Genomic DNA, 22651 nt, shown 5'->3' with positions numbered 1-22651 from the left:
TGCGCACACAGCCTGTACTCAGCTGCAGGTGAGATTTATTAAGGCAACGGTGACACTCCAGGCACCGGCGAGCGGCCGGGCAGGCCCCAGGGCCCCCTCCCCCCCCCCACCCCCCCCCCCGCTCCGGAATGGGTCTCAGCGGTTCTGCCTCCACCCCACACCCCAGAAGGGCCACTTCGCAAGCCAGAAGTCCAAGTCCGTTAGCTAAAGGCGGATATCCAGGGGCCTTGATGTAGCACAGGTGGGATGTAAGAAACCTAGCCTTTGTTTCTAAGAAGAAAAAATTTGGAGGGGGCCTGGGGGCCTCCTAGAAAAAAATCTGTTTCTGGAGACCTCCCCCTAAAGACTGATGAAGGCAGGCAGTGCTTCCTCCGAGGCGGCAGAGGGCGCTCCCCGAGGTGGTAGCTGAGATGGGCCGGGAGGAAGGGAAGAAACACGTTCCAAGCGAGGCGAGGGGGCGGAGGGTCCAGCGCTCATGCTGACCCCTCAGGGAAAGACTAGGTCCCTCGAGCCCCCTTCTGACTGTCCTATTTCTTCTCCTCTGGGGCCTTCTCGGCGACTCCCGGGGCAAAGGGTCCCACCAGCCACATGATGGGCGTGTTCTGGGCCACGTACTCAACCATGTGGTCAAGGGCCTCTCGGGCCTTGGCCACCTGCTCTCGGCTCTGCGTCAGGATAGTGCTGGACAGGTCCTGGAAGGAATGGACGCCAGAAAAGGTGGCCTGGAGGCCCTCCACCTGGTGGCGAGCCTGCTGAACCTGGTCCTTCACGTGGGAGGGCAGCCCCTGGATGCTGGACCCCAGCGAGGCACAGGTGTTCTGCAGCTGCTGGGCAATGTCGCGGAACATGGTAAGCGTCTGGGACTCCACCTGCTGGGAAGGGGCGGACAGTCAGGACCATGTTTTGGGATCCAAAGCCCGGGGAGAGAAAGTGGGGGTTCTCCTGCCCACCTTCCAGAAAACCTGTCCTTGGCGAGCCCGTCCAGCACGGTGGTTTGGGATCCCAGCTCTATTTGAGTTTTGAGCCAAGTGACATAGACCCCAAAGTGAAAAAGAGGCACAGTCACTTCGGAAGACAGTCCGGTGGTCCCCCAAAACGTTAAGAGTTTCCATAGGACTAGCGATCCGTTCCATTTCTAGGTATCTACCCAAGAGAAATGGAGACACGCGACCATACACGGGCTGGGGCTGGTCACAGGACGTGATCCACAGGAGGCAAAAGTGGACACAACCCAGAAGCCCATCAACTTGTAAACGGGTAAACAAAACCCACACAGGGGAACGTCACTGGGCCTCGAGCAGGAGCGAGGCGCCCACCCCTACTGCCCCGCAGTCGGACCCTGAACACACGACCCTCAGGGAGGGAACCAGACACGGGAGGCCCCACAGAATGTGAAACGGCCAGAACAGGCTCATCCACAGACAGGAAGGGGGTTCGTGAGTGCTGGGGACAAAGAGCGTCTGCTAAAACGGGGACAAGATCTCCTTTGGGGTTGGTGGGAACGTTCTAAATGCACTGTGGCGATGTTCGCACAGCCCTGTGAACACGCGAAAAACCACTGGATCATCCGCATGGGTGAACTGTATAGCATGTGAATTATATCTCAATAAAGCTTTTTTTTTTTTTTTGTATCTCAAGACGTTTTTCAGGTTTTTTTTAAGAGGACGTCTGGAAGAACTTTCCAGGCAGGAGCTGTGTGGTGGGGGAGACGGAAGTGTAAATGCGTGCATCGGGACCTTAACACCCCACCCCCACCACAGGGGGGGAAGAGAGCAGGCTGGGAGGCAGGACTTTGCCCGCAACCCGCCATCAGAGCGCTCGCTCGGGACTTGACCCTGACAGGGAGGTGCCGACCAGAGTCAACACCCACATCTCGAGGTTGCCACGGTCAGCGGTGGGGGAGAAGGGAGAGGGAGGCGGATGTAGTTGGGTCTGAATGCTAACAATTTTGCACCTGCAGAGACAGCAGGTGATATCTTCACAAATGCCATTTTTGAAGGGTTTACTATGTGCTTTATGTAGCAACTCAATTTCTTTTAGAGACGTATGTAACTCACGGACCAGAAAATTCACCCTTTTAAGTATATAGTTCCGTGGTTGTTAGTACATTCACAAGGTTGTGCAACCACTGCCTCGAACTCCAGAACATTCCATCACCCACCAAAGAAGGCTCCTCCCCATGAAGCAGTCCATCCTGACCCCCTCCCCAAGCCTCTGACAGCCTTGAACCCCTTCCCGTCTGTGGATGAGCCTGTTCGGGGCGTTTCACACACGTGGACTCACACCCCGTGGGGCCTCTTGTGTCTGGTTCCCTCCCTGAGCGTCGGGTGTTCAGGGCCCGTCTGTGGGGCGGCCGGTGGGGGCGCCTCACTCCTGCTCGCAGCTGAGTGACGCCCCCCCATTCGTAGTGGACACATTGGCGCTGGGACACAGGGGAAGGGAAACACGGCAGGGTTTAGAGTTCAGCAGGTTGAGAGACGTCACAAGTGTCCTGCAGTTCAAAGGAACACCCACACCTAAAGGAGGAAATCAAGGTGGGCTTCCTGGAAGAGGTGCCGTCACGTCCTAAAGGTGGTTAATGGCTGGAGAGGCTGCGGAAAGCCTTCCAAGCAGGTAGGTCCATCCGACAGAGGCGCGGAGAAGGAAGGAAGTCAGGGCCCTAAGGATCCCACAGGCACCCCACGTTGGTACCTCCGGTTTGGCTGGGTTCTCCTCGGTGCCCCGGAGCTCCTTCTGGTTCCAGCTGAGCCACATCTGGTGCAGTTTCTCCCGACCGTCCACCAGCTTCTGATCGACTCCGTGCTTGACTGTTTCCATCTGGAGCAGGGGAGGGGGGAGAGAGAGAGAGAGTGAGAGGCTGCCTCCAGCCCCTGGCCAATGCCCGCGGAGCCCCTCACGCGTCCCAGGAGAGGCAGGAGTCCGGAGAGAGGCCCACAGAGTCGTCCTTTTATCCGGGAGGAGGTGGTCTGTGAAGCGGAGGAAAGCGGGACACTGTGCTCACGTATGCTCTCCCCGCTGTGGTCTCATCACCGACAGGGGCACATATGTGCCGCTTGCAAAGGGAGGGACCGCACATTCCCTGCACCTCCTCCCATTTTGTCTGCTGCTCCTCGTGACTGGGCCCGGCCCCGAGACTGGCTTTGGCCAACGGAATGTAGCAGAGCCTTGAAAACCGTTCCAATGGAATGTTATTCAGCCTTAAAAAGTCAGGACGTCCTGCCGCCTGCCACCGCGTGGAGGGACCCGGAGGACGCCGTGCGCGGTGACAGGAGCCAGACACAGAAGGACACGTCCCGCGTGACCCCAGGCACAGGGGGTCCCCAGAGGAGTCCCGTCCACAGGGACAAAGTAGATGGTGGGAGCCAGGGGTGGGGAGTCCGTGCTTCATGGGGACAGAGTCTCGGTCTAGGGACATGGAAAGTTCTGGAGACGGATGGCAGGGGCGGGTGCATGATGGTGTGAGCGTGCCTGATGCCGCTGAGCTGTGCGCTTGGAAATGGTTAAAAGTGGCCAATCTTACCCCAATCAAAAATTGAAGAAAAAGAGGGAGGAGGGGCGCCTGGGTGGCTCAGTCGCTTAAGCATCTGACTTCGGGTCAGGTCATCTCGCGGTTTGTGAGTTCAAGCCCCGCATCGGGCCCTGTGTTGACAGCTCAGAGCCTGGAGCCAGCTTGGGATTCTGTGTCTCTGTCCCTCCCCTGCTCATGCTCTGTCTCTCTCTCTCTCTCCCTTTCTCTCTCAAAAGTAAATAAACGCTAAAAGAAAAAAATTTTTTTTAAATTAAAGAAAAAGGCGGGGGGGGGGGCGCCTGGGTGGCTCAGTCAGTTAAGCGTCCGACTCTTGATTTCAGCTCAGTTCGTGGCTCTGAGCTGACAGTGCAGAACCTGCTTGGGATTCTCTCTCTGCCCCTCCCCTCCTCTCTCCCTACAGAAAAAGAAAAAAAAAAAAAAAGAGGGCGGAGCTAGCACTCAGTACAGGAAGCTCAGCAAAGAGAGTGAGCGAGAAAGAGAGAGAGAAATAGGAATTTAGCTCCTTAGAGAACAGATAGAAAAAAGCCTGGCAGGAAGGGGCAGGATGTGACCGCAAAGTGGTGGGGGCAGGGGCTGGGGGGGGGGATGTGGGCGGAGCCCCCAGGGCAGGGGCGGGGCCTCACCAGGCTGAGTGCCTGGGCCAGCTGGAGCAGGGCCTCCTGGGCCCGCTGCCGGGTCAGCTGCAGTTTGCCCAGAGAGTGAGCGTAGGCCCGCTGGCGCAGCCGCTCCGAGAGGGAGCCCAGACGCACGAAGTAGCTCTGCTCCTGCCGCTGCTGCTGCACCGACGCGATGTCGAAGCCCTCCAGGGACGTGGCGAGGCGGGCTGCAGGGAGGAAGGAAGGACAGGCGTCGTGAGGGCCGGGACCCGGCCGCGTGTACCGCTCAGGCTTCGGCGTGCGGCCCTCGGGCCTGAACGCACCTGCCCAAGTTGTGCCCCTCGCAAGCTGTGGAGCCTTGGAGCGAAGGGGTCCCCCGCCTTGCTTTTCCCCATCTGCAAAACGGGCATGATGAGAACCGCGGTTCCCAAGATCGAGAGGCCTTGGAAGGGCACGAGGGTCTGAACACCCCGGCCCTCGGGCCAAATACCACTTGTCCCTAGGAACAAAGTTTTATTGGCACACGGTCACGCCCGTTCATTTACCTATCTTCTGTGCTAACAGACGTAAGTAGTTGCAACAGAGACTGACCCACGAAGCCAAAAATATTTACCAATCTGGTTAAGAAAATGTTTACCACCCCCTGCTCTAAAGTGATTGTGCCACGCAGCCTCAGTTTCCCCTTCTGTAGGGCCACCTGAGTCAGAGCTGCCTGAATTGTGGAATCTGAGCTACTTGCGTCGAAAAAGGCGCACAAGTGAGCATTTCGCGATTTTTGCTAGCGGTTTATAGCAGATGATTTGGCTTTCTGTTTTCAGTAAGTGATAACATCAGTCTTTCTGAAAGAATCTTGAAAAGCGGATTTAAAGAAGGGTGTTAAATAAATAGCACAGGGAGCACAAACACACGGCCAGCGTAACACAACGGATGACCCCTGGTGGGGCAGGAAGAGCCTGATTAAGAGAGGTCCCCATTTTAGCCACGTATTTTCGCCGCTGCTTCGGGCCAGGCACTGCTCCATCAACAAGAGACAGAAAGTAAAGGAAGGAAATCCCACAGGCTGCTGTTGACCCACAGCTCAATCAAGGTTAGCCTTCGATCGGGGGATTTCAGCGGTTTCCACAAACGCTAAACATTCCAGAAGAACACACTCTAACCCAGGGGTGGATCAACTTTTTGGCACGGGGCCAGACGGCCAATATTTTTGTTTTCACAAGCAGTTACACTGGCCCTACTCAGCTCTCCAGCTGTCCTGCAGAAGGGCTCAGATAACACGGACGCAGATGGGCGTGGCTGTGTGCCAATAAAACTTTATTTACAAATGCAGGTGGTGGGCCAGGTGTGGAGTTGGGGGTAGTCTGATAGAGTCGGCTGGGGAGAATGTCATTTCATGACATTTCAAAAATGAACAACAGGGGTGCCTGGGGGAGGGGGGGAGCGGGCTCAGTCGATTAAGCAGCCGACTCTTGATTTTGGCCCAGGTCATGATCTCACGGTTTGTGAGTTCAAGCCCCAAGCTGGGCTCTGCACTGACAGAGTGGGGTCTGCTTGGGATTCTCTCCCCCTCTCCCTCTGTGCCCCCCCCCCGACCTTAAAATAAACAAACATTAAAGAAAAAGAGAACAGCAAGCATACACGTGGGACACTCGGGCAGAGAAAACGACCTGCGTTTTGAGAAAAACGGACCTTCCCATCCCCCCACCCAAGGCGGGTTGCAAAGACTAACCCACACTAGCAACATTCTCAACCTGCCCTACTGCAGTCCAGAACTTCTCCGTGGCCCCCAGGGGCCCTGGGGCGCTGCCCTTGGAAGTGAATGTGGCTCTGCTGTTTTAGGCCAGGATGTCTGGCAGGATCCCAGCACGTCTGAGCCAGCTGGCAGGGCCCTGTGGCGCTGGCAGGTGCCCTTGGCAGAGGGGAGGAGGACAGGGAGGAAAGGGGGCTGTTTTCATGGTCTGAGTCCCCGAGCACATGCCTGGTTCCACCACCCGTGTGCACAGTGACCTCATCCTTAGTGGGTGGACAGAAAGTACAAAAAAGCATGGCTGGTCAGACGGATCCGTTGTCCGCAGTGGCCTCCGGGCCTGGTTCAAGACCTTCCTCCCGGCAGACACTGCTGCTCCCACGGCTGACTCTACCTGACTTCCAGCACCTACTATCGGCTGGCAGGTCCCTTCCTTCAAGAGGTTCAGGGTCACAGGGGCGCCTGGGTGGCTCAGTCGGTTAAGCGTCCGACTTTGACTCACGTCACGATCTCACAGTTTGTGAGTTCAGGCCTCGCGTCGGGTTCTGTGCTGACAGCTGAGGGTCTGGAGCCTGCTTCGGGTTCTGTGTCTCCCTCTCCCTGCCCCTCCCTTGCTCTCTCTTTTTCAAAAAGTAAACATGGGGAAAAAAAAGTTTCAAGGTCAGGTTTTGGACACTCAAAGGACACAGGACATCTGCATTCAAACCACATGCTTCAGGGCTTAAGATCACCAGCCCGCCTGAATCATCAGAGTTTCTCCAGAAAGCCAACGACTACCACTTTGCACTGAGGATTCCCAGGGAGGATCACGGAGACGCAGAGCCAACTCGAGGAGGGCCTCCAACTGGCCAAAAGCAATGGGACAAGTGAAATGTTGATAAAGCAAATGCGTAGCATTAGAATATGTCACGTAAGTCTGCGCGTTCCAACCAGCTAGCCCCGTGCTCTGTGTTTCCTCCGCGAGCTGTACCTGGGGTGATTAACACTGCAACAGAGAACTTTCCCCAGGGAAGTTTCCCAGCTAACAGAGAAAGAAAAGATACTTAGAATAGTGACGTTTTGCAATTCCAATCGTCAACAGAGGTGCTAACCCACCAGGGAACCACATGAGTCCCTTTGCATGAATGCTGCAGAACAGGTGAAGGAGGGCGTCTCACCTGGGAGGTGAGTCTGCCCCACAGGGGACGCTGGGTAGTGTCTGAGGACATCTGTCTGGCCAAAGTCGGATGGAGCACGGTGTCTAACCTACACGCAGCCCCATGGGCCCTCGTTGCCGTGGGCACCAGAGTCCGCATCGCGGTGTGGCAAAAGTCCTTCACGAATGTGCAAAGGATGAAAAACCAAAACACAAATGTCCAAAGGATGGCTGTCCCCAGAATGTGGGGACAGGACCACAAGAGGACTGTGGACCACAGATAAGACCGGCTGCTTTGTCTCAACAGTTTCATCCCCCGCTTGTCTGTCTTCATTCCTGCTCCCGCCTGGCCTAGCCCCCATCACGCCCCCAGGGACCAGCAGGGTACCCTCCGTCCGTCCTGCCCTGGATCCGCTGGGCTCCTGCCTTCACCGGCACCGCCCGCCCGTCCGTCCTCCCCGCAGCGGCCACCAGGGGGCGCCCGTGAGCACCCAATCAAGTTCCGCTTCCTCTGCCCACAGCCCGCCAGGACTCCCACCTCCCCAGGGGAAAAGCCCAAGTCCTCCCCACGCCCCCAAAGGCCCTGCAGACCTGCCCTGTCCCCTCCCCTGGCCCTCCCCTCCTCCCCCTCTCTCCCTCGCCCACTCTGCCTGTTTCTCTAACACACCAGACAGGTCCTGCCCCAGGACCTTTGTTTTCTACACCTCTCTGCCCTGACAGCCATGCAGCTCCCTCCCTCCCTCCCTCCATTCACCGTCCCAGAAACATCTACCCCACCCTCCCCCTGGAATTCTCTCCTTTGACCTGACTTCCTTATACCTTATACAGTGAGTTCCTTGAGGGCAGAATTCTATGCACTGATGTATCCCCCCCAGGACTTGAAAGACAGTCAGGAGGCAGGTGCTCAAGGAACATCTGAATGGACAGATAAATGCCTGGGGCGGGGGGTGAGGGGAGCGACAGAGGAGAGTGATTTTACGCTTGGGGTTGAATGCCTACTGAGCACCAGGCCCCGTCCTAGACAAGGGGCACAGCAGTAAGACCAAGACAGAAGCGTCTGCTTCGTGAAAGTGATGAGAAGTGCCAGGCAGAAAAACCAGAGCCCAGTGAGGAGGGGGTGGGGGGCAGGTTTTAGGACACAGTATGGACGAGGGAGGCTGCAACTGTAGAGGCTTCACTGGGAAGGTGGCGTTGAAGCACAGAGCTGCAGGCAGAAAGGAACTACCCTTCCCGATGTCTAGGGGGAGGACGTTTCCAGTAGAGGGGATAGCTGGTGCAAGGGCCCTGGGGTGGAAGCATGGCCGGAGTAGAATGAATGAGGGGAGGGGGGGAGCCCTGAAAGGCTGTGGGCAGAGGTCAGCACCTGACTGCGGTGCTCAGAGGGGCCCTCTGGTGGTTGCTTCAAAGAGAACAGACATCGGGCGCCAGATGGCACTGAAGGGACACACCCTAGGTGGCCGCAAGGACGGGGGAGGTCTGGGGAGGGGTCCGGGCCCCCGGGCCGCACTCACCGAGCTCAGCGTCCGTCATGGGCAGGTGGTTGTCCATCCATTCCTCAGACTTGCCCAGCATCGTGTCCACCCCGCTCAGCACCACCTGGCCCACCCGGGAGCCCATGACCGACTGGACGCCACTGGCCACCACAGACTTGGTGGCATCCACACCAGTCCGCACAGCGCCCCGGGTCACGTCGACCGCCTCCGTCACTCGGGTGGCCACTGTGTCCTTGGCGCTGGACACGGTGTTGGACACGGCTTCTCGGGCCCCCGAGACCTTGGACGAGACCAGCTCCTTGGTGTCTGCCAGAACCTAGAACACAGGCCGGCATCAGCACCCCCATCCTCCCTTCATACCTGGGTCCCCCCACCCCTGCGCCCCAACCTCCGGGGAGGTCAAAGGGAGGACTGCTCCCTCCTGGGCGAACGCACAGGGGTCAACGCTGAGTCTGGTAGGGAAGATCCTGAGCTCCAGAGCCTGGGTTGAATCCTGGTTTGATAGGTCCTAGCTGCGTGGCCTCAGGTAACTCCCTCCACCTCTCTGTTTCTTCATCCACAGTGTTACGGGCCGCAGTGTGAACCCTAATCCCGAAGACCTCAGGATGGGACTATTTAAAGAGGTAATTAAGGGGGCGCCTGGGTCGCTCAGTGAAGTGTCCGACTTCAGCTCAGGTCACGATCTCACGGTTCGTGGGTTTGAGCCTTGCGTTAGGCTCTGCACTGACAGCTCAGAGCTTGGAGCCTGCTTTGGCTTGTCTCTCTCTCTCTCTCTCTCTCTCTCTCTCTCTCTCTCTCTCTGCCCCTCCCCCAGGCTTGTATATCCCAGGAGGAGAAGCGGGTCCAGCACGCGGTGGGCATTTGTGGATCAACGAGTGTTGATCTTCTGGAATCTAAGCAGATCTATGTGCACAGAACTCTCGGGAAAGTTAACAACCAACCACTCCCACTCCCACTCTTTCAAGTTGGCATCCTGCCAGACACCTAGACCTCTCGTGTCCATGGGAATTAGTTGTTCTTGTTTTTGAGACAGAGTGCCAGTGGGGGAGTGGCAGAGAGAGAGGGAGACACAGAATCCCAAGCAGGGTCCGGGCTCTGAGCTGTCAGCACAGAGCCCAACATGGGGCTTGAACTCACCAACCGTGAGATCATGATCTGAGCTGAAGTTGAACGCTTAACCGACTGAGCCACCTAGGTCCCCAGAATTGGCTTCTTTTGGGTGGAGAAAGGTGCCCACGGGGGCGGTCACGTAGCTCATGCCGGCCCAAGTTCAAACCCCAGCTGTGACACCACCACATCCCATAGAAACGGGGAACGCTGCCATTTCCTGGTGTGTGTGTGTATTAGGGGGTGACCTCATAGGGCCTGGAGTAGGGACAGCGCTGTGCCTCTAAGTCAAGAGCTGGGAGGGGCTCTGTTGGATGGCCTCGTAGAATGTCACCCTGAGCTCATCCCTTCTATAAACGGAAGGAATGTTGGCCTCAGGTGGCACCAGCAGGACAGAAGGACACGAGTGCCCAGCCCTTAGAAGGTGGCTCATGCCAATATTTTTCCATTCTTCTGTGAACTGGGCAATTTCCACCTTCAGTGCCCGGCCTGTTAATGGTCCCACACGGCAAAAGCGGAGACTAAGCATCCACTACGTGCCAGGCTATATGATGGGCACCAGACAGAGCAAGAAGCAGTCTGTGCCCTTACCCCACTCGGGGAGACGGAGCGGCAGCTAAAAAGCGTTCAGATGGCGGCAAACTTACAAGCCAGCACAACTTGGACACGTGACTCACAATCGCCAAAAGGTGGAAGCAAGCCACTGACAGGTGAAAAAATAAACGTGGTGCATCTGCACACTGGAGTCTCGTCCGGCCTTAAAAAGACGTCCTACCACCTGCCACCATGTGGATGGACCCGGAAGCCACCGTGCGCAGGGACAGAAGCCAGACACAGAAGGACACGTCCTGCGTGACCCCACGCACAGGGGGTCCCCAGAGGAGTCCCGTCCACCGAGTCAGAGAGTGGATGGTGGGAGCCAGGGGTGGGGAGTCCGTGCTTCATGGGAACAGCGTCTCGGTTTGGGGAGATGGAAAGTTCTGGAGACGGATGGCGGCGGGGGGCAAGGGGAGCTGCAGGACAATGTGAGCGCGCTTGATACCCCGGAGCTGTGCACTTAGAAACGGTTAAAGACAATACATTTCATGTCGTAAAAAAACTAAACTATGCAAGTGCGCACAGCAGTGTTATTACAGCCAAGAAGCGGGAACAACCTACTTGTCCGTGGCGGAGGCAGGAATAAGCACACGTCCACCGCGCACGCGCACGTCCACGGAGGAACGTGTCCACCGCGCATGCGCACGTCCCTCAGGTGCCTCCACCGCGCACGCGCACGTCCCTCGGCCGCGAGCAGGAGCGAGGCGCCCACCCCCGCCGCCCCCGCGGGCGGACCCGAACCCACGCCGCTCAGAGAGGGACGCAGACACGAGACGCCACACAGGTGTGTGAGTCCCCGTGTGTGAAACGTCCAGAACGGGCTCATCCACGGACGGGAAGGGGGCCCGTGGGGGCCGGGGTGTTTGGCAGGAAGGAGAATAACGGCTAAGGGACGTGAGGTGTCTGGGTGATGGAATGTTCTAAAATGGGTGGCGACGGCTCCACGGTGTGAATACGCCCGAACCACTGAACCGTGGGCTTGTAAGGGAGCTCGTTGTGCGGGTTGTGACTCAGAGCTCAGGAAAGCGGCGCCGGTGTGCCAGAACGATGCTGGCTGCTGGCCACCTGCAGCCATTTCCATTTAAAATTAGTCATTGAGTTTCTCAGCCACACCAGCCAACCTTCCAAGGGCTCGGCAGCCACATACAGCTGGTAGTTTCCACACGGGACGCGGCGCAGGGAACGAACATGTACATCAGGGACGGTTCTGGACAGAGCTGAGCTAGAAGGACCTTCTTTAAGAGAGAAGGGAAGGCCTCTGAAGGGGTGGGATGAGAACGGAGGCCTGAGAGTCGGGTTCGTGAAGAAGGGAGTGCACGTGCAAAGGTCCGGGGGTGGGACGGAGACGGAGGTGTTCACAGTATTTGCTTCCCCCCATCCCCGTCTCTCCCCTGAATGAAAGTTCCACAAGGGCAAGCACTCTATCACCGTGTCCGGTGCCCACGGGTACTGATGTTACTGAACCCTGAGTACGGAGGCTGGCGTGAGGCAAGGGAGGTGGGCAATGCGGGCAGGGGCGGGGGAACGGCGTGGGCCTTAAGGACGGCCTCGGTTTTTGCCCCAGGCAGGGTGAGAGGCACAGCGCGGGAGGTGTGTGTGGGGGGGGGGGGGGTTTGAACAGAGCTGGCTGGTGTTCAGAGCATTCTTCCAGTGAGGGTGCTGGGGACAGACCCAAGAGGGGTCGGGGAGGAAGTGGTCGCGCGTGTCTGTTCTCGCTGAGATGGGACCCCACACTCAGTGCCCCAGGGGACCCCCTCCCGGCTGAGCCCCCGCCCCCCCCCCCCCGGGGCTCCCGATGGTGGAGGTCAGTTACCTTCTCCGTCTGCTGCTGCAGGATGGGCAGATTCTCCTCCAGCTTGTCCAGCCCCCTGTGGGCGTACTCACTGGCTGACGTGACTGCAAGAGACGGGGCGAGACTGAAATCGAGACTGGGGCGCGGGCACGCCCCTCGGGACCGGGGAGGGGCAGCTCCCCATCCCCCCCCCCCAAACAGCCAAGAGGTAGGCTCCGTGCTCGCCGGGGCTTTGCTTACTCTGGGGCTCCAGCTTGGAGAGGAGGGGCTGGGCCCCGCTGATGGCGGCCGCCGTGAGGGTCTTCACGCCTTTCTCGGCCGCATCGCAGACGGTCTTGACGTGGGGGTGGCTCTCCTTGGTGGAGGCGTAGGCCGCCGACACCATGTTGCAGGTGGAGCTGATGAGGGGCATGCCGGCCACGCGGTCCACCACGCTCGGCTACGGGGACGGGCAACTCAGGGGGCCGGGCCTAGGACTTGGGGTGCCCTGCAATTTCGAATTCCCTCCCGGCCAGGAAACGGCCCGGCCCGCGCTTGCTTTGTGGCCACGTGGTTGCACCAGCCGGGGCCTGGGGGTTCCTTCCGCTCTGGGCTTCGTTTATCGCAGCCCCTCCCCCTCATCTGTTTGAACGTGCACTTGACACCCACTGTGGGCCAGTGACCAGAGACGAGAGCCCTGCGCAGCTGGGGTCGGCAAGCTACAGCCCGTGGGGGGCCCACACCTGATTTTCTTATTTAAAAAAAATTTTTTTTTAATTATTTATTTTTGAGAGACCGAGAGACAGAGTGTGAGCAGGGGAGGAAGAGAGAGAGAGAGGGAGGCATAGAATCTGAAGCAGGCTCCAGGGTCTGAGCCGTCAGCACAGAGCCTGACGCGCAGCTTGAACTCCCGAACCGCAAGATCATGACCTGAGCCCGAAATTGGACGCTTAACTGAGCCACCCAGGTGCCCTGTGATTTTATTCTTGTCTGTTTTTTCCTAACAGCTCTATTGAAGTAATTCACACACCATTAATGCCACCATTTAAAAACGCAATTTAAACAAATATTAAAAAAAAAAAAAGCAAGCACAATTCTGAGGGTTTTAGTGTTTTCACAAGGTCGTACAGCCACAGCAGCTAATTCTAGAACTTTGTCATCACTCCCAGAATGGTCACTCCTTGTTTCCCCCCGCCCTAGCACCCAGGAATCCACTTCCTGTCTGTGGATGAGCCTGTTCTGGGCGTTTCACACATGTGGACTCCCACCCCGTGGGGCTTCTCATGTCTGGTTCCCTTCCTGAGCATCGTGTGTTCAAGGTCCGTGCTCCATATGGTAGCATGTATCAGTGTTAGGTTTTTGTTTTTTTTTTTTTAATTTTTAAAAAAGTTTATTTTGAGAGAGAGAGAGAGAAGGAGAGAGAGAACATGAGTAGGAGAGGGGCAGAGGAGAGGGAGAGAGAGAATCCCAAGCAGGCTCCACACTGTGATCACAGAGCCGATGTGGGGCTTGAACCCACGAACTGTGAAATCATGACCTGAGCTGAAGCCAAGAGTTGGACGCTTAACCGACTGGGCCACTAGGTGCCCCTCATCTTAACCGTTTCTAAGTGCGCAGCTCAGTGGCATCAAGCTCACGCACACGGTCATGCAGCCACCCCCAGCCATCCGCCTCCAGAACTTGTCCCCAAACTGAGGCTCTGTCCCCACGAAATATGGACTCCCTGCCTCCAGCCCCGGCTCCCACCATCTACACTCTGTCTCTGTGACAGGACTCCTCTAGGGACCCCCGTGAGTGGGGTCACACAGGACATGGCCTTCTGTCTGGCTTCTGTCACTGTGCACAGCATCCTCCGGATCCATCCACATGATGGCAGGTGTCTGTGCTCCATTCCTTTATGTGGCTAATGTTCCGTTGCCGGCTGGTTTTGTAAATAAAGTTTTATTGACAGCCACGCCCCTGGTCATTTACATATGGAATATGGTTGCTCTTAGCCTACAGGAGCAGAACTGAGTTGCTGGGACAGAGGCTCAGTTTCCCCACCCATAACATGGGGGCGGGCATCCATTCCCGTTCAGTAGGAGTTGCAAAGATCACTCGTGTGAAGATACCGGCAGAAGACTCACAGGCACCGTGTGAACTCGCGTTTGAACGCACTTAACCGCCAGTCCCGGGAGGTGGGGCATGTTATTCCATTTTACAGAAGGGTTAACTGAGGCATGGAGGGGTTGAGTAAGTCACCCAAGATCACAAAACCAGGCAGCGGCCACTCTGGGCCTTAGACTCAGACCGTCTGCCTCCAGGGTTTACCCACGAGGTCTCTTCAGGACTTAATCACCGATCTCCTGGGTAATCCAGCAACTCTGCTTTTAGGAATCTACCCCAGGGACAAGACACACACATCCACACAAGACTCGCCCATGAAGGTTCCCAGCATTCCTGACGGCCAAGTTAGGTGGAAACAACCCAGATGTCCATGATTTGGTGAGTGGATTAAAGAGAAAAAAAAAAAAAAGTATGGTATAAGGTAGGTTTTAAAAAATTCATAGTCTCAGGGCACCTGGCTGGCTCCTGGAGGACATGGGACTCTTGAAATTGGGGTCGTGAATTCGAGCTCTGTTTGGAGTAGAGTTTACTTAAAAAAAAAAAAAAAAAAAAAAAAAAATCAGGGATGCCTGGGTGGCTCAGTGGGTTAAGCATCTGACTCTTGATTTTGGCTCAGGTCATGATCTCACGGTTCGTGAGCTCGAGTCCCGAGTTGGGCTCTGTGCCGACAGCTCAGAGCCTGGAGCCTGCTTCGAATTTCGTGTCTCCCTCTCTCTCTGCCCCTCCGCCTCTCACACACTCTGTCTCTCAAAAATAAATAAACATTAAAAAAAAAATTTTTTTTTTAAAAGGAAGGAGGGCACCTGGGGCAGCTCAGTAGGTTAAGCGTCCGACTCGGTTTCGGCTCAGGTCATGATCTCGCGGTTTGCGAGTTGGAGCCCCGTGACTAGCTCTGCACCTCCCCTGACCCCGCCACACACACAGTTTTTAAAGGAAGGAAATCGAAAAGACAAATCCTGCAGGATTTCACTCATGAGGTACCTAACATAACAGGTAATAGGTAAATTACCTTAAATTTACCATAAATTTACCATAAAAGGTAAATCTCAGTTTACCTATTCTGGACATTGCAGAGTGAATTTATAAAATTCACTCTGCAATGTCCAGAATAGGTAAACTGAGATTAGTGGGGGCCAGGGGCTGGGGAGGAGGGGAAGGTAATGGGAATGACTGGTAACGGGGATGGCGTTCCCATCTGGGGGGACAAAAAGCTTCCGGGACTAGATGGCGGTGGCGGTTGCACGTGGCCAATGTACTCAACGCCGCTGAACCGCGCACAATTCAGCACAGTATTTGTGTCGTTGTCATGTGTCGTTTTACCTCGGCTTCAAGCAAAGAACGAAGCACGGACGACCCACGATGTGGGTACGCCCCCAAAAACATGATGCTCAGGGGGAGAAGCCAGACGCGAAGGGGTCTCAGATCGCAGGACTCCATTTATAGGGAATGCCCGGAACAGGCAAACCCAGGGTGACAGGCGATTCGGGGCGGAGCCCTGCTCTCCCCCAAGCCTCTGGGGTTTCCGGTTCTGCCCCCACCCCCACCCGTGAGACACGTGTCCGGGGTGCGGGTGAGGGACCCTCACCCGCAGCAGAAAGATCTCCTTGACCTCCACGTGCTACCAGCAGGCCCCGCCCCCCCACCTCCCTCACCTGCTGTACCGGTTCTTCCGCTGTCACCGGGCTGCTGCTGACGGTGGCTTCTGTCCCGTTGCCAGACATTTCTCAGGAACAGGCACTGTGGCAGACGCACGGATCAGTCAGGGTACAGCGTGCCCTGTCCCTCCCCCCAGGAGGAAGTCCGGGTTCACATCTGCCCTGCGACCTCCACCCTCCCCCCCCCCCCCGTTTTTTAGAGCCCTGCCTCCCAATCCTTCACCTGCACCCGTGGGCCCGCGCAGATGCTGGTGCCGGTTCAGCAGGGGTGGGGTGGGGACCCGAGACTGCTTCTAAAAAGCTCTCAGGTGCTGCTGATGCAGCTGTTTCCAGGGCCACGCCTTCAAGGCCAACGCCAAGGGTTCCACTTTATCAACACTTTGGGGAGGCACCTGGGGTGCAAAACCTCTGTGGACAGCAATTCGCTGATGGCTACCTGCTTTCAAGAGCCATCTTCCCCTTGACCCAGAGACCTGCAGGGGCTGGTCCCACACCTGCACTGCCACGCGGGCAGAGGTGTATACCTGTTGTCGGCCACAACAAGGCACTGGAAACAACCCGGTTTCCCAGCAGAAGGGGCCTTGAGAAGACGGGGCACAGCCCCGGCTAGTGGCTACAGAGACCTACGTGTAACTGGCCGGAGACCTTCAGGGAGGAAAGGTGGGGGTGGGGCGGCAAAGATGTCTGCTGGCACAGAATCTCCAGACACAGGAAACTGTTAACAGTGGCCACCTTTCAGGGAAGATCAGGTGGCTGGGGCAGGCCTCTGACTTTGGAGCCAGGTAGGTAATATTACCAGTTCAAAAAAAAAAAAAAAAAAAGCTAAGCATTAAAAAGAAAAAAAAATATGGAGCCCCTCGGTGGCTTTGAGCATCTGACCATCTGACTGTGGCTCAGGTCACGATCTCGGGGTTCATGGGATCTGTCAGCACAGAGCCCACTTCGGATCCTCTGTCCCCCCTTCTGTCCCCCTCCCACTCGAGCTCTCTCAAAAATAAACATTAACACACACACCCACACACACACGAGAGACGGTGCCTGCCCCCACTGCAGACCAAGTCAGGCTCTGGAGTGGCCAGGGAGGCTCCCTAGGTGAGTCTCCTGCACACGTTTGCAAGGTACGACGGGAGCCACAGGTGCGCTCCGTTTTTCTGGCCGGGCGAGGGCAGGTGGGTGTCAGACCCAGATGGCAAGAGTCCCAGCTGTGCCCATGCTATACTTGGTTGAGCAAGGAGCCTCCTCTCCCCTGGCCTCAGCCCCCTCACCTGCGAAATGGCGGCGCTAAAGGTAGAGCCTGCCTTCGGGGCTGGTTCTTCCGGTATTTCTGGGAAGAGCCTGTTGTGACCCCCTGACCTTGATTCTGAGTCTTTCCTTCTAGAGGAAGGGGGCCCGGCCACCTGGCCGCCGCACTGCCCTGTCCCCCCAGGCACAATCCAGCGAACGGATGTCCCGAGAGCACCAGTTCTGGGGTCCAATTTGCAAGTCGCTAGCGGCGGGAGCTTGGGAGAGCAGCACCCTCTGGCAGAGCCTTGCCTGCCCCATCTGTAAAATGGGGATAAGCGTTCCCAGCTCGGAGTCCCTGCAGATCGGCAGAGGGACTGCACATGTGGCGCTTAGCTCAGTGCCTAGCACCTTGTAGGTGGTCAATAAACAGAACCATCTCACGCACATGCGAAGCCAGTCAGGAATGAGCTCCTGCTTGTTACCAAGGTCCCCAGCTGGGAAGTGGGGCCAGCAGGTGCACTTGCCCCTGGTGATCATCACGAGTCCCATGATTTCCCCCACCTTCCCCGGAGCCTGAGCTCACCTGGGCACCTTGGAGGCCCATTCTCCCATTCCCTTTGCCCATCGATCCCTCCTGGCGCGGGTTTAACCAAGGGGCGGGGGGCGCATTGCAGATGTCAGCGCCCCCGCAAAGTCCCTGGGGTCTGCAACCAGTCTGCAGCCGGCTCCAGCCCCCAGAACAAGAGCTAGCTGAAACGCTGCAGTTGCGCAGACGTCCAGCCGCCAGGGCATGCTAAGATACAACTTCCAAAGTTCCCAGACACCGAGGCCCCGGGCCCGGCCCTTGGACTCAATCCTGACACAGGTCCCAAGGACTCAGATAATGGGTAGGCCTTCCCAGCCGCCTAGAGCAACCCATTGGCCACACCCACCCAAGGTGGGGGGGGGGGGCCGGAGGCCGCCCGCGAGCTCCCCAGGGTCAGCTGGGCGACCAGAAACCGGGGTGTGGGAGGAGTTAAGCCCCCAGTTGGCAAATCCATTTGCTGGAAAGGGGGCTTTGCCAGGCAGAAAGTCCCCTGGTTGGGGGCGGAGGAGGAGGGGTAGGCGCGCCCTAAAGCCCCGGGAGGGCCGATTTCCTGTGCAGGACAGGCTGCCGCTGCTCGCCTCCAAACTGCGTTTGCAAAGCAAGCACAGTTTTTGTTTTTGTTTAGAGAGGATGTGTTTTATAATGGGGACTTTACCGCCCCTCCCCCCGCCTTAATACTGCCACTTCTAGGGGCTCTTTCTGCCTCCCCCTAAAAAAGTCTCAGGAACTGAGAGGAGAGAGTTTGAAAGTCTGACTGTGTTCCAGAAATTGGGTTTTTTTTTGGGTGGGGGGTGGGGGGTGGGGCACTGAAAGAGACAAGAAAGCTCAGCCAGGGCTGGAGACCCCTCCCCAGGCCGAAGAGAGCAGCCGAGGCCCCAGGAAGGTCCTCCCCTCTCCTTCCTCCCCTGGGACGCCCCGGGACTCCGCGGACCTCGCCCCCCGCCTCCATGGGGCCCCCCGCCTCTCACCGCGGTCAGCGGGACGTGCAGGGCGCGACAGCCAGCTCGGAAACCGTCTGGGGCTGACCCCCTGGGGAGGCTTTTATAGTCAAGGGGGCGGGCGCTCAGGAGTGACGGGCCGGAGGACCAATCGTATCGGGAGGCTGCCCGCCGTCAGGCCTCGGCCCCGCTCGGTCCGGGACGTTGGAGCCACAAGTGAAGTCCGGGAAGGCCCGGACTGCTGCTGGGCGCGCGCGCGATCCGCCCTCTGTCTGAGTCGGGCGACCCTTGGAAGACGCCTGATCCAGCAAAGGGCGCCCCTCCCGACCTCGGGATCCTATGAACTCGGCGCAGGGAGGTGCGATCCGGGTTCTGGGATCCCCACCCCCTCCCCCAGTCCCCCCTTTTCTCCAGGAGCCGTGAGAACCCCAGAGATCGTTGTTTGATGCCCCGTCGCGTCAGGAACCGAGTCCCAACCCTGAGAAGGTGATGGAGCCAAGCTCGACCCAGCAATGTGAACAGAGCCTTCGCCACATAGGTGAACAGATAAAGAGTGCCTTCTGCCGGTCTTGACCTGCATGGTACCACTTAATCCTCCCAAACGGTTCCTTTATCATCCCCATTTTACAGATGAGAAAACTGAGGCCCAGAAACGGTCGGTCAAGGGTAGTGCAGGGACCAACTTCCAGATCTCTGACTCCTGGATCAACCCCTCCCTAAAGCAGCAACCACTTGGATTTGTTTGCACCCCACCCCCCCACCCCCCAATCATTTATCCTCTTGGTCTATAAACCAAAGTCTCAAACTCACGTGGTCCCAAGGGCCAGAAGGAAGTAAGTGCCTCCGCTGAAGCGTTGGCAGCATGGCAGAGAGTGGCCCTATGGGACACCCACCCAGAGATTCCCACATCCACCAAGATTTTAGACTAAAGAAAGTGCTCTGCCTTTTACAAAAACCACTGGACCAAACAAAACCCAACTGGGGCTGTGTTCACCTCAGGAGCCACAAGTTTGCTACATCGGGTGGGGTGGCGTCTCTGAAGCCTCGGAAAGAACAAGAAAACAAATCGGCATCTGTGACTGTGGTTTTTCAACAGTGACCACACTAGCACCATGCAGTAGAGCTTTCTGGGACGCTGGGAATGCTCTGGAATTCCGTGGCATTCAATATGGTGGCCACCAGCGCCATATGGCTTTTGCACATCAGGAAACTGAATGTTCGCATCTAAGTAACCAAGTGCCGCTCGTCAGATTCTCAAGTGAGTCTGAGACCCCACGAGGGTTAAAGCAACCAGCCACAACAGTTACATGTTTCACATCGGCTGCTGGCCTTTGTTTCCTACCCATTCGCGTTCCTACTCATTAACTCAGCCATTTTTCTGGAGCTGCAGATCCAGATCCCAGCATTGTACTCACCACCCAGTGGCAGAGACAGACAATAAACGAGAAATGAGTGAAATACATAGTAGGTCGGGTGGTGGTGTTACTGAGAAAAGCAAAGGACTGAAGATGGGAGAATGGGGGTGTGATTTTTAATAAGGTGGGCAAGGGAGGCCTCCCAGATTGGCCTCTTAATGCAGAAGCGAGGGAGAAAAGGAGAGACCCCCTAGAGATCCGGGAAAACAGCACGTTCAAAGGCCCTGAGGCAGACCATGCTTGGTAAGTTGGACGCCCTGCCAGGAAGTTGATGAGGGGGTAATGCAGGATAAGAGTCCTGGGATGGATAAAGCTCACAGAGGTTAAGTGAGTTGTCTAAGGTCACACAGCTCAAGAGTCACTGGGAGTAATGTCTGGTAGCACAACTTTTGAAGGAAAGGAGAACAGCCATGCCCACCTTCTTCCCTAGTGTGGTGCTCAACCCCCACGTTCAGCTCTCCGCCAGTGCAGTCGGGGCGTTGGCCATTGCGCATGTGCGTATGTGGGTGGGGGAGGGGACCGCACCACCAGCAGCGGCTACACGACCAGAGGCTTAGTGCTCGCTTTTCGGCACCACTGCCTCCTCCTCCTGGAAGTCTTCCTGCCCACCTCCTCAGTCTCCCCCAGGCGAAGGCTCCCGGACAAAATAGAGGATGTCCACTTCAATTTGAATTTCTGGGCAACCAGGAATACATTTGGGGGGTATAAGTATATCCCGTGCACTATTTGGGATATACTCAGCGTTCAAAAATGATTCCTTGCTGACCGGAAATTCAAACTGAGCTGGGCATCCTTTTTATTTTTCTGTTTTTGTTTTTGCTAAATGCGACAACTCTACCCCCAAACTCACTTCCCTCTCTCTGCCCCAGCCACGTCCTCCCTCTGTCACCTCCTCGCCTGGGTGGGCTCCTTGAGGGCAACACCTGTCCAGGATTATTCCCAGGGTGGGAGGTGAGAAACATACTGTTTTCTGAGCTATTTTATTACATTATTCAAAGGCCTGCCTTTAATTTCCCCCATTTTCTGGATGAGGAAGCTGAGGGTCACAGAGGTGATGTTCCAGGTCGAAAAACCAGAAATGGGTAGTCGGAATTTGTTTGAGATCTCAATGTACCCTCCTCCTCCCCCTCCCCCCTCCCCTCCCCCCTCCCCTCCCCTCCCCCTCCCCCTCCCCCCTCCTCCCCCCGCCTCCCCCTCCTCCCCCTCCTCCCCCCTCCCCCTGCCTCCCCCTCCCCCCTCCGCCTCCCCCTCCTCCCCCTCCCCCTGCCTCCCCCTCCCCCCTCCGCCTCCCCCTCCCCCTCCCCCCTCCGCCTCCCCCTCCCCCTCCCCCTCCTCCTCCCCCTCCCCCCTCCCCCCGCCTCCCCCGCCTCCCCCTCCTTCCCCCCTCCCCCCTCCTCCTCCCCCTCCCCCTCCTCCCCCCTCCTCCCCCTCCTCCTCCCCCTCCTCCTCCCCCTCCTCCCCCTCCCCCTCCTCCTCCCCCTCCTCCCGGCTTCCCCTTCCTCTTCTCTAGGCACACTTTCCAGTGGAAAAGCTCGGAAAACTCCCATTCGTTTGCGCCGAGTCTAGAGGAAGGAGAGACAGACCAGCGTTGTGCCACTAGGTGGCGCTGCTGGTCCCAGATTGGTCTCTGCTTGGCCCAGGTGTCCCCTCCATCCACAGTCTGACCCTTCCCTCCTTCCATCCATCCATCCATCCATCCATCCATCCATCCATTTATCAAGCATCTCTTATTATGTGTGAGCCAGGTCAGGCCTGGCTGCGAGGACCTAGTGATTCACTGCATATTCAGTCATTCAGCAAACAATTATGAAGCACCTGCTGTGTACCAGGCTCGTGCTCGGCAGCCCTGGGGATTCAGCCTCTACCGCCTTCAAGGCACTTGTAACCCAGTAGGGAGACACTTGCCAGGGACTAGAAGGGCTGCATTAAGATTTTCACAGCACTGGGGCACTTGCGTGGCGCAGTGGGTTAAGCGTCTAACCCTTGATTTCCGCTCAGGTCTTGATCTCGCGGTTCATGAGTTTGAGCCCCATCCGCATCGGGCTTTGCACTGATAGTGCAGATCCTACTTGGGCTTCTGTCTCTCCCTCTCTCTCTCTCTGCCCCTCCCTCCCCTGCTCACGCTTTCTTTCTCTCTCTCTCTCAAAATAAATAAACTTAAAAAAAAAAAAAAAGACTTTCACAGCCCTAAGGCACTTTGGAGTCCCTCCCTCCATGAAAAAAATATTGCAAATGACCTTTTACAACTGCACTGGTATTGCATTCATTCTTTTCTTCTGAATTTAAGATAAGTTGAAAAGAACCATTTCCACGGGCCCTTAAAAGTGTCATGGGTCCTGGGTCTCCTGGGTCTGACGAGTAAGTTGGCTCTGGTGCCCAAGGGTCAAAAATAGAGGCGATTGGGCCGCGTTGGAGCTACACAGGCACAGTGGAGCCCAGAGGAGGGCTGGACCCAGGCTGTGGGTGGTCCTGGGAAGCCTCCAGGAGGAAGTAACGTCTAGGCCGAGTCCTGAGAGAGAGGAGGAATCAGCGTCAGGCAGGTGAAGGCACTGGAGAGGTATTCCAGGCACAGGGAACAGAGAGTGTGAAGGTGCAGAGCGAGAGGCTGGAGGGTAGAATGTGGTGGGGGCAGGGTGTCGGGGAAGAGAGACCAAGTCCGACAGTTCGGTCAGGGCCAGGCTGATAGGAGCCCTGAGGACATTAGGGAGCCACAGAAGGTTCTGAAGCATGGTCAGCAAGGGCGGGTGGGAGGGAG

General features: G+C 57.1%; 1 protein-coding gene and 1 long non-coding RNA gene across 5 annotated transcripts; one reads left to right on the top strand and one right to left on the bottom strand.

The window, feature by feature from the left end:
* On the bottom strand, positions 1–18613 carry PLIN3 (perilipin 3). 3 transcript variants are annotated; one of them, XM_086699409.1, is made up of 9 exons: positions 18512–18563; positions 15957–16141; positions 15731–15815; positions 12234–12432; positions 12015–12097; positions 8516–8813; positions 4153–4352; positions 2692–2817; positions 1–872 (listed from the first exon to the last, which is right to left on the bottom strand). In XM_086699409.1, the coding sequence occupies exons 3-9, from the start codon at positions 15797–15799 to the stop codon at positions 528–530; spliced, it is 1320 nt and encodes a 439-aa protein (XP_086555535.1). In that variant the 5' UTR covers positions 15800–15815; positions 15957–16141; positions 18512–18563; the 3' UTR covers positions 1–527. The 3 variants fall into 3 exon arrangements, with proteins under 3 accessions (XP_086555535.1, XP_086555534.1, XP_086555536.1); XM_086699408.1 differs by lacking the exon at positions 15957–16141 and having other exon boundaries at positions 18512–18613; XM_086699410.1 differs by lacking the exon at positions 15957–16141 and having other exon boundaries at positions 1–869; positions 18512–18613.
* On the top strand, positions 713–2291 carry LOC147583853 (uncharacterized). Of its 2 annotated transcripts, XR_015248571.1 has the most exons (3): positions 713–849; positions 1140–1257; positions 1639–2291. It is a non-coding gene; the product is annotated as an uncharacterized LOC147583853 (long non-coding RNA). The 2 variants fall into 2 exon arrangements; XR_015248570.1 differs by lacking the exon at positions 1639–2291 and having other exon boundaries at positions 1140–1635.
* Positions 18614–22651: the final 4038 nt, after the last annotated feature.

Source organism: Puma concolor, chromosome A2, assembly GCF_028749965.1.
Source record: "Puma concolor isolate L17-30 chromosome A2, mPumCon1.1.hap2, whole genome shotgun sequence".
NCBI classification, from domain to species: domain Eukaryota; kingdom Metazoa; phylum Chordata; class Mammalia; order Carnivora; family Felidae; genus Puma; species Puma concolor.
The sequence above is the reverse complement of the archived record's forward strand: the minus strand, read 5'-3'. Positions and strand labels throughout refer to the sequence as shown.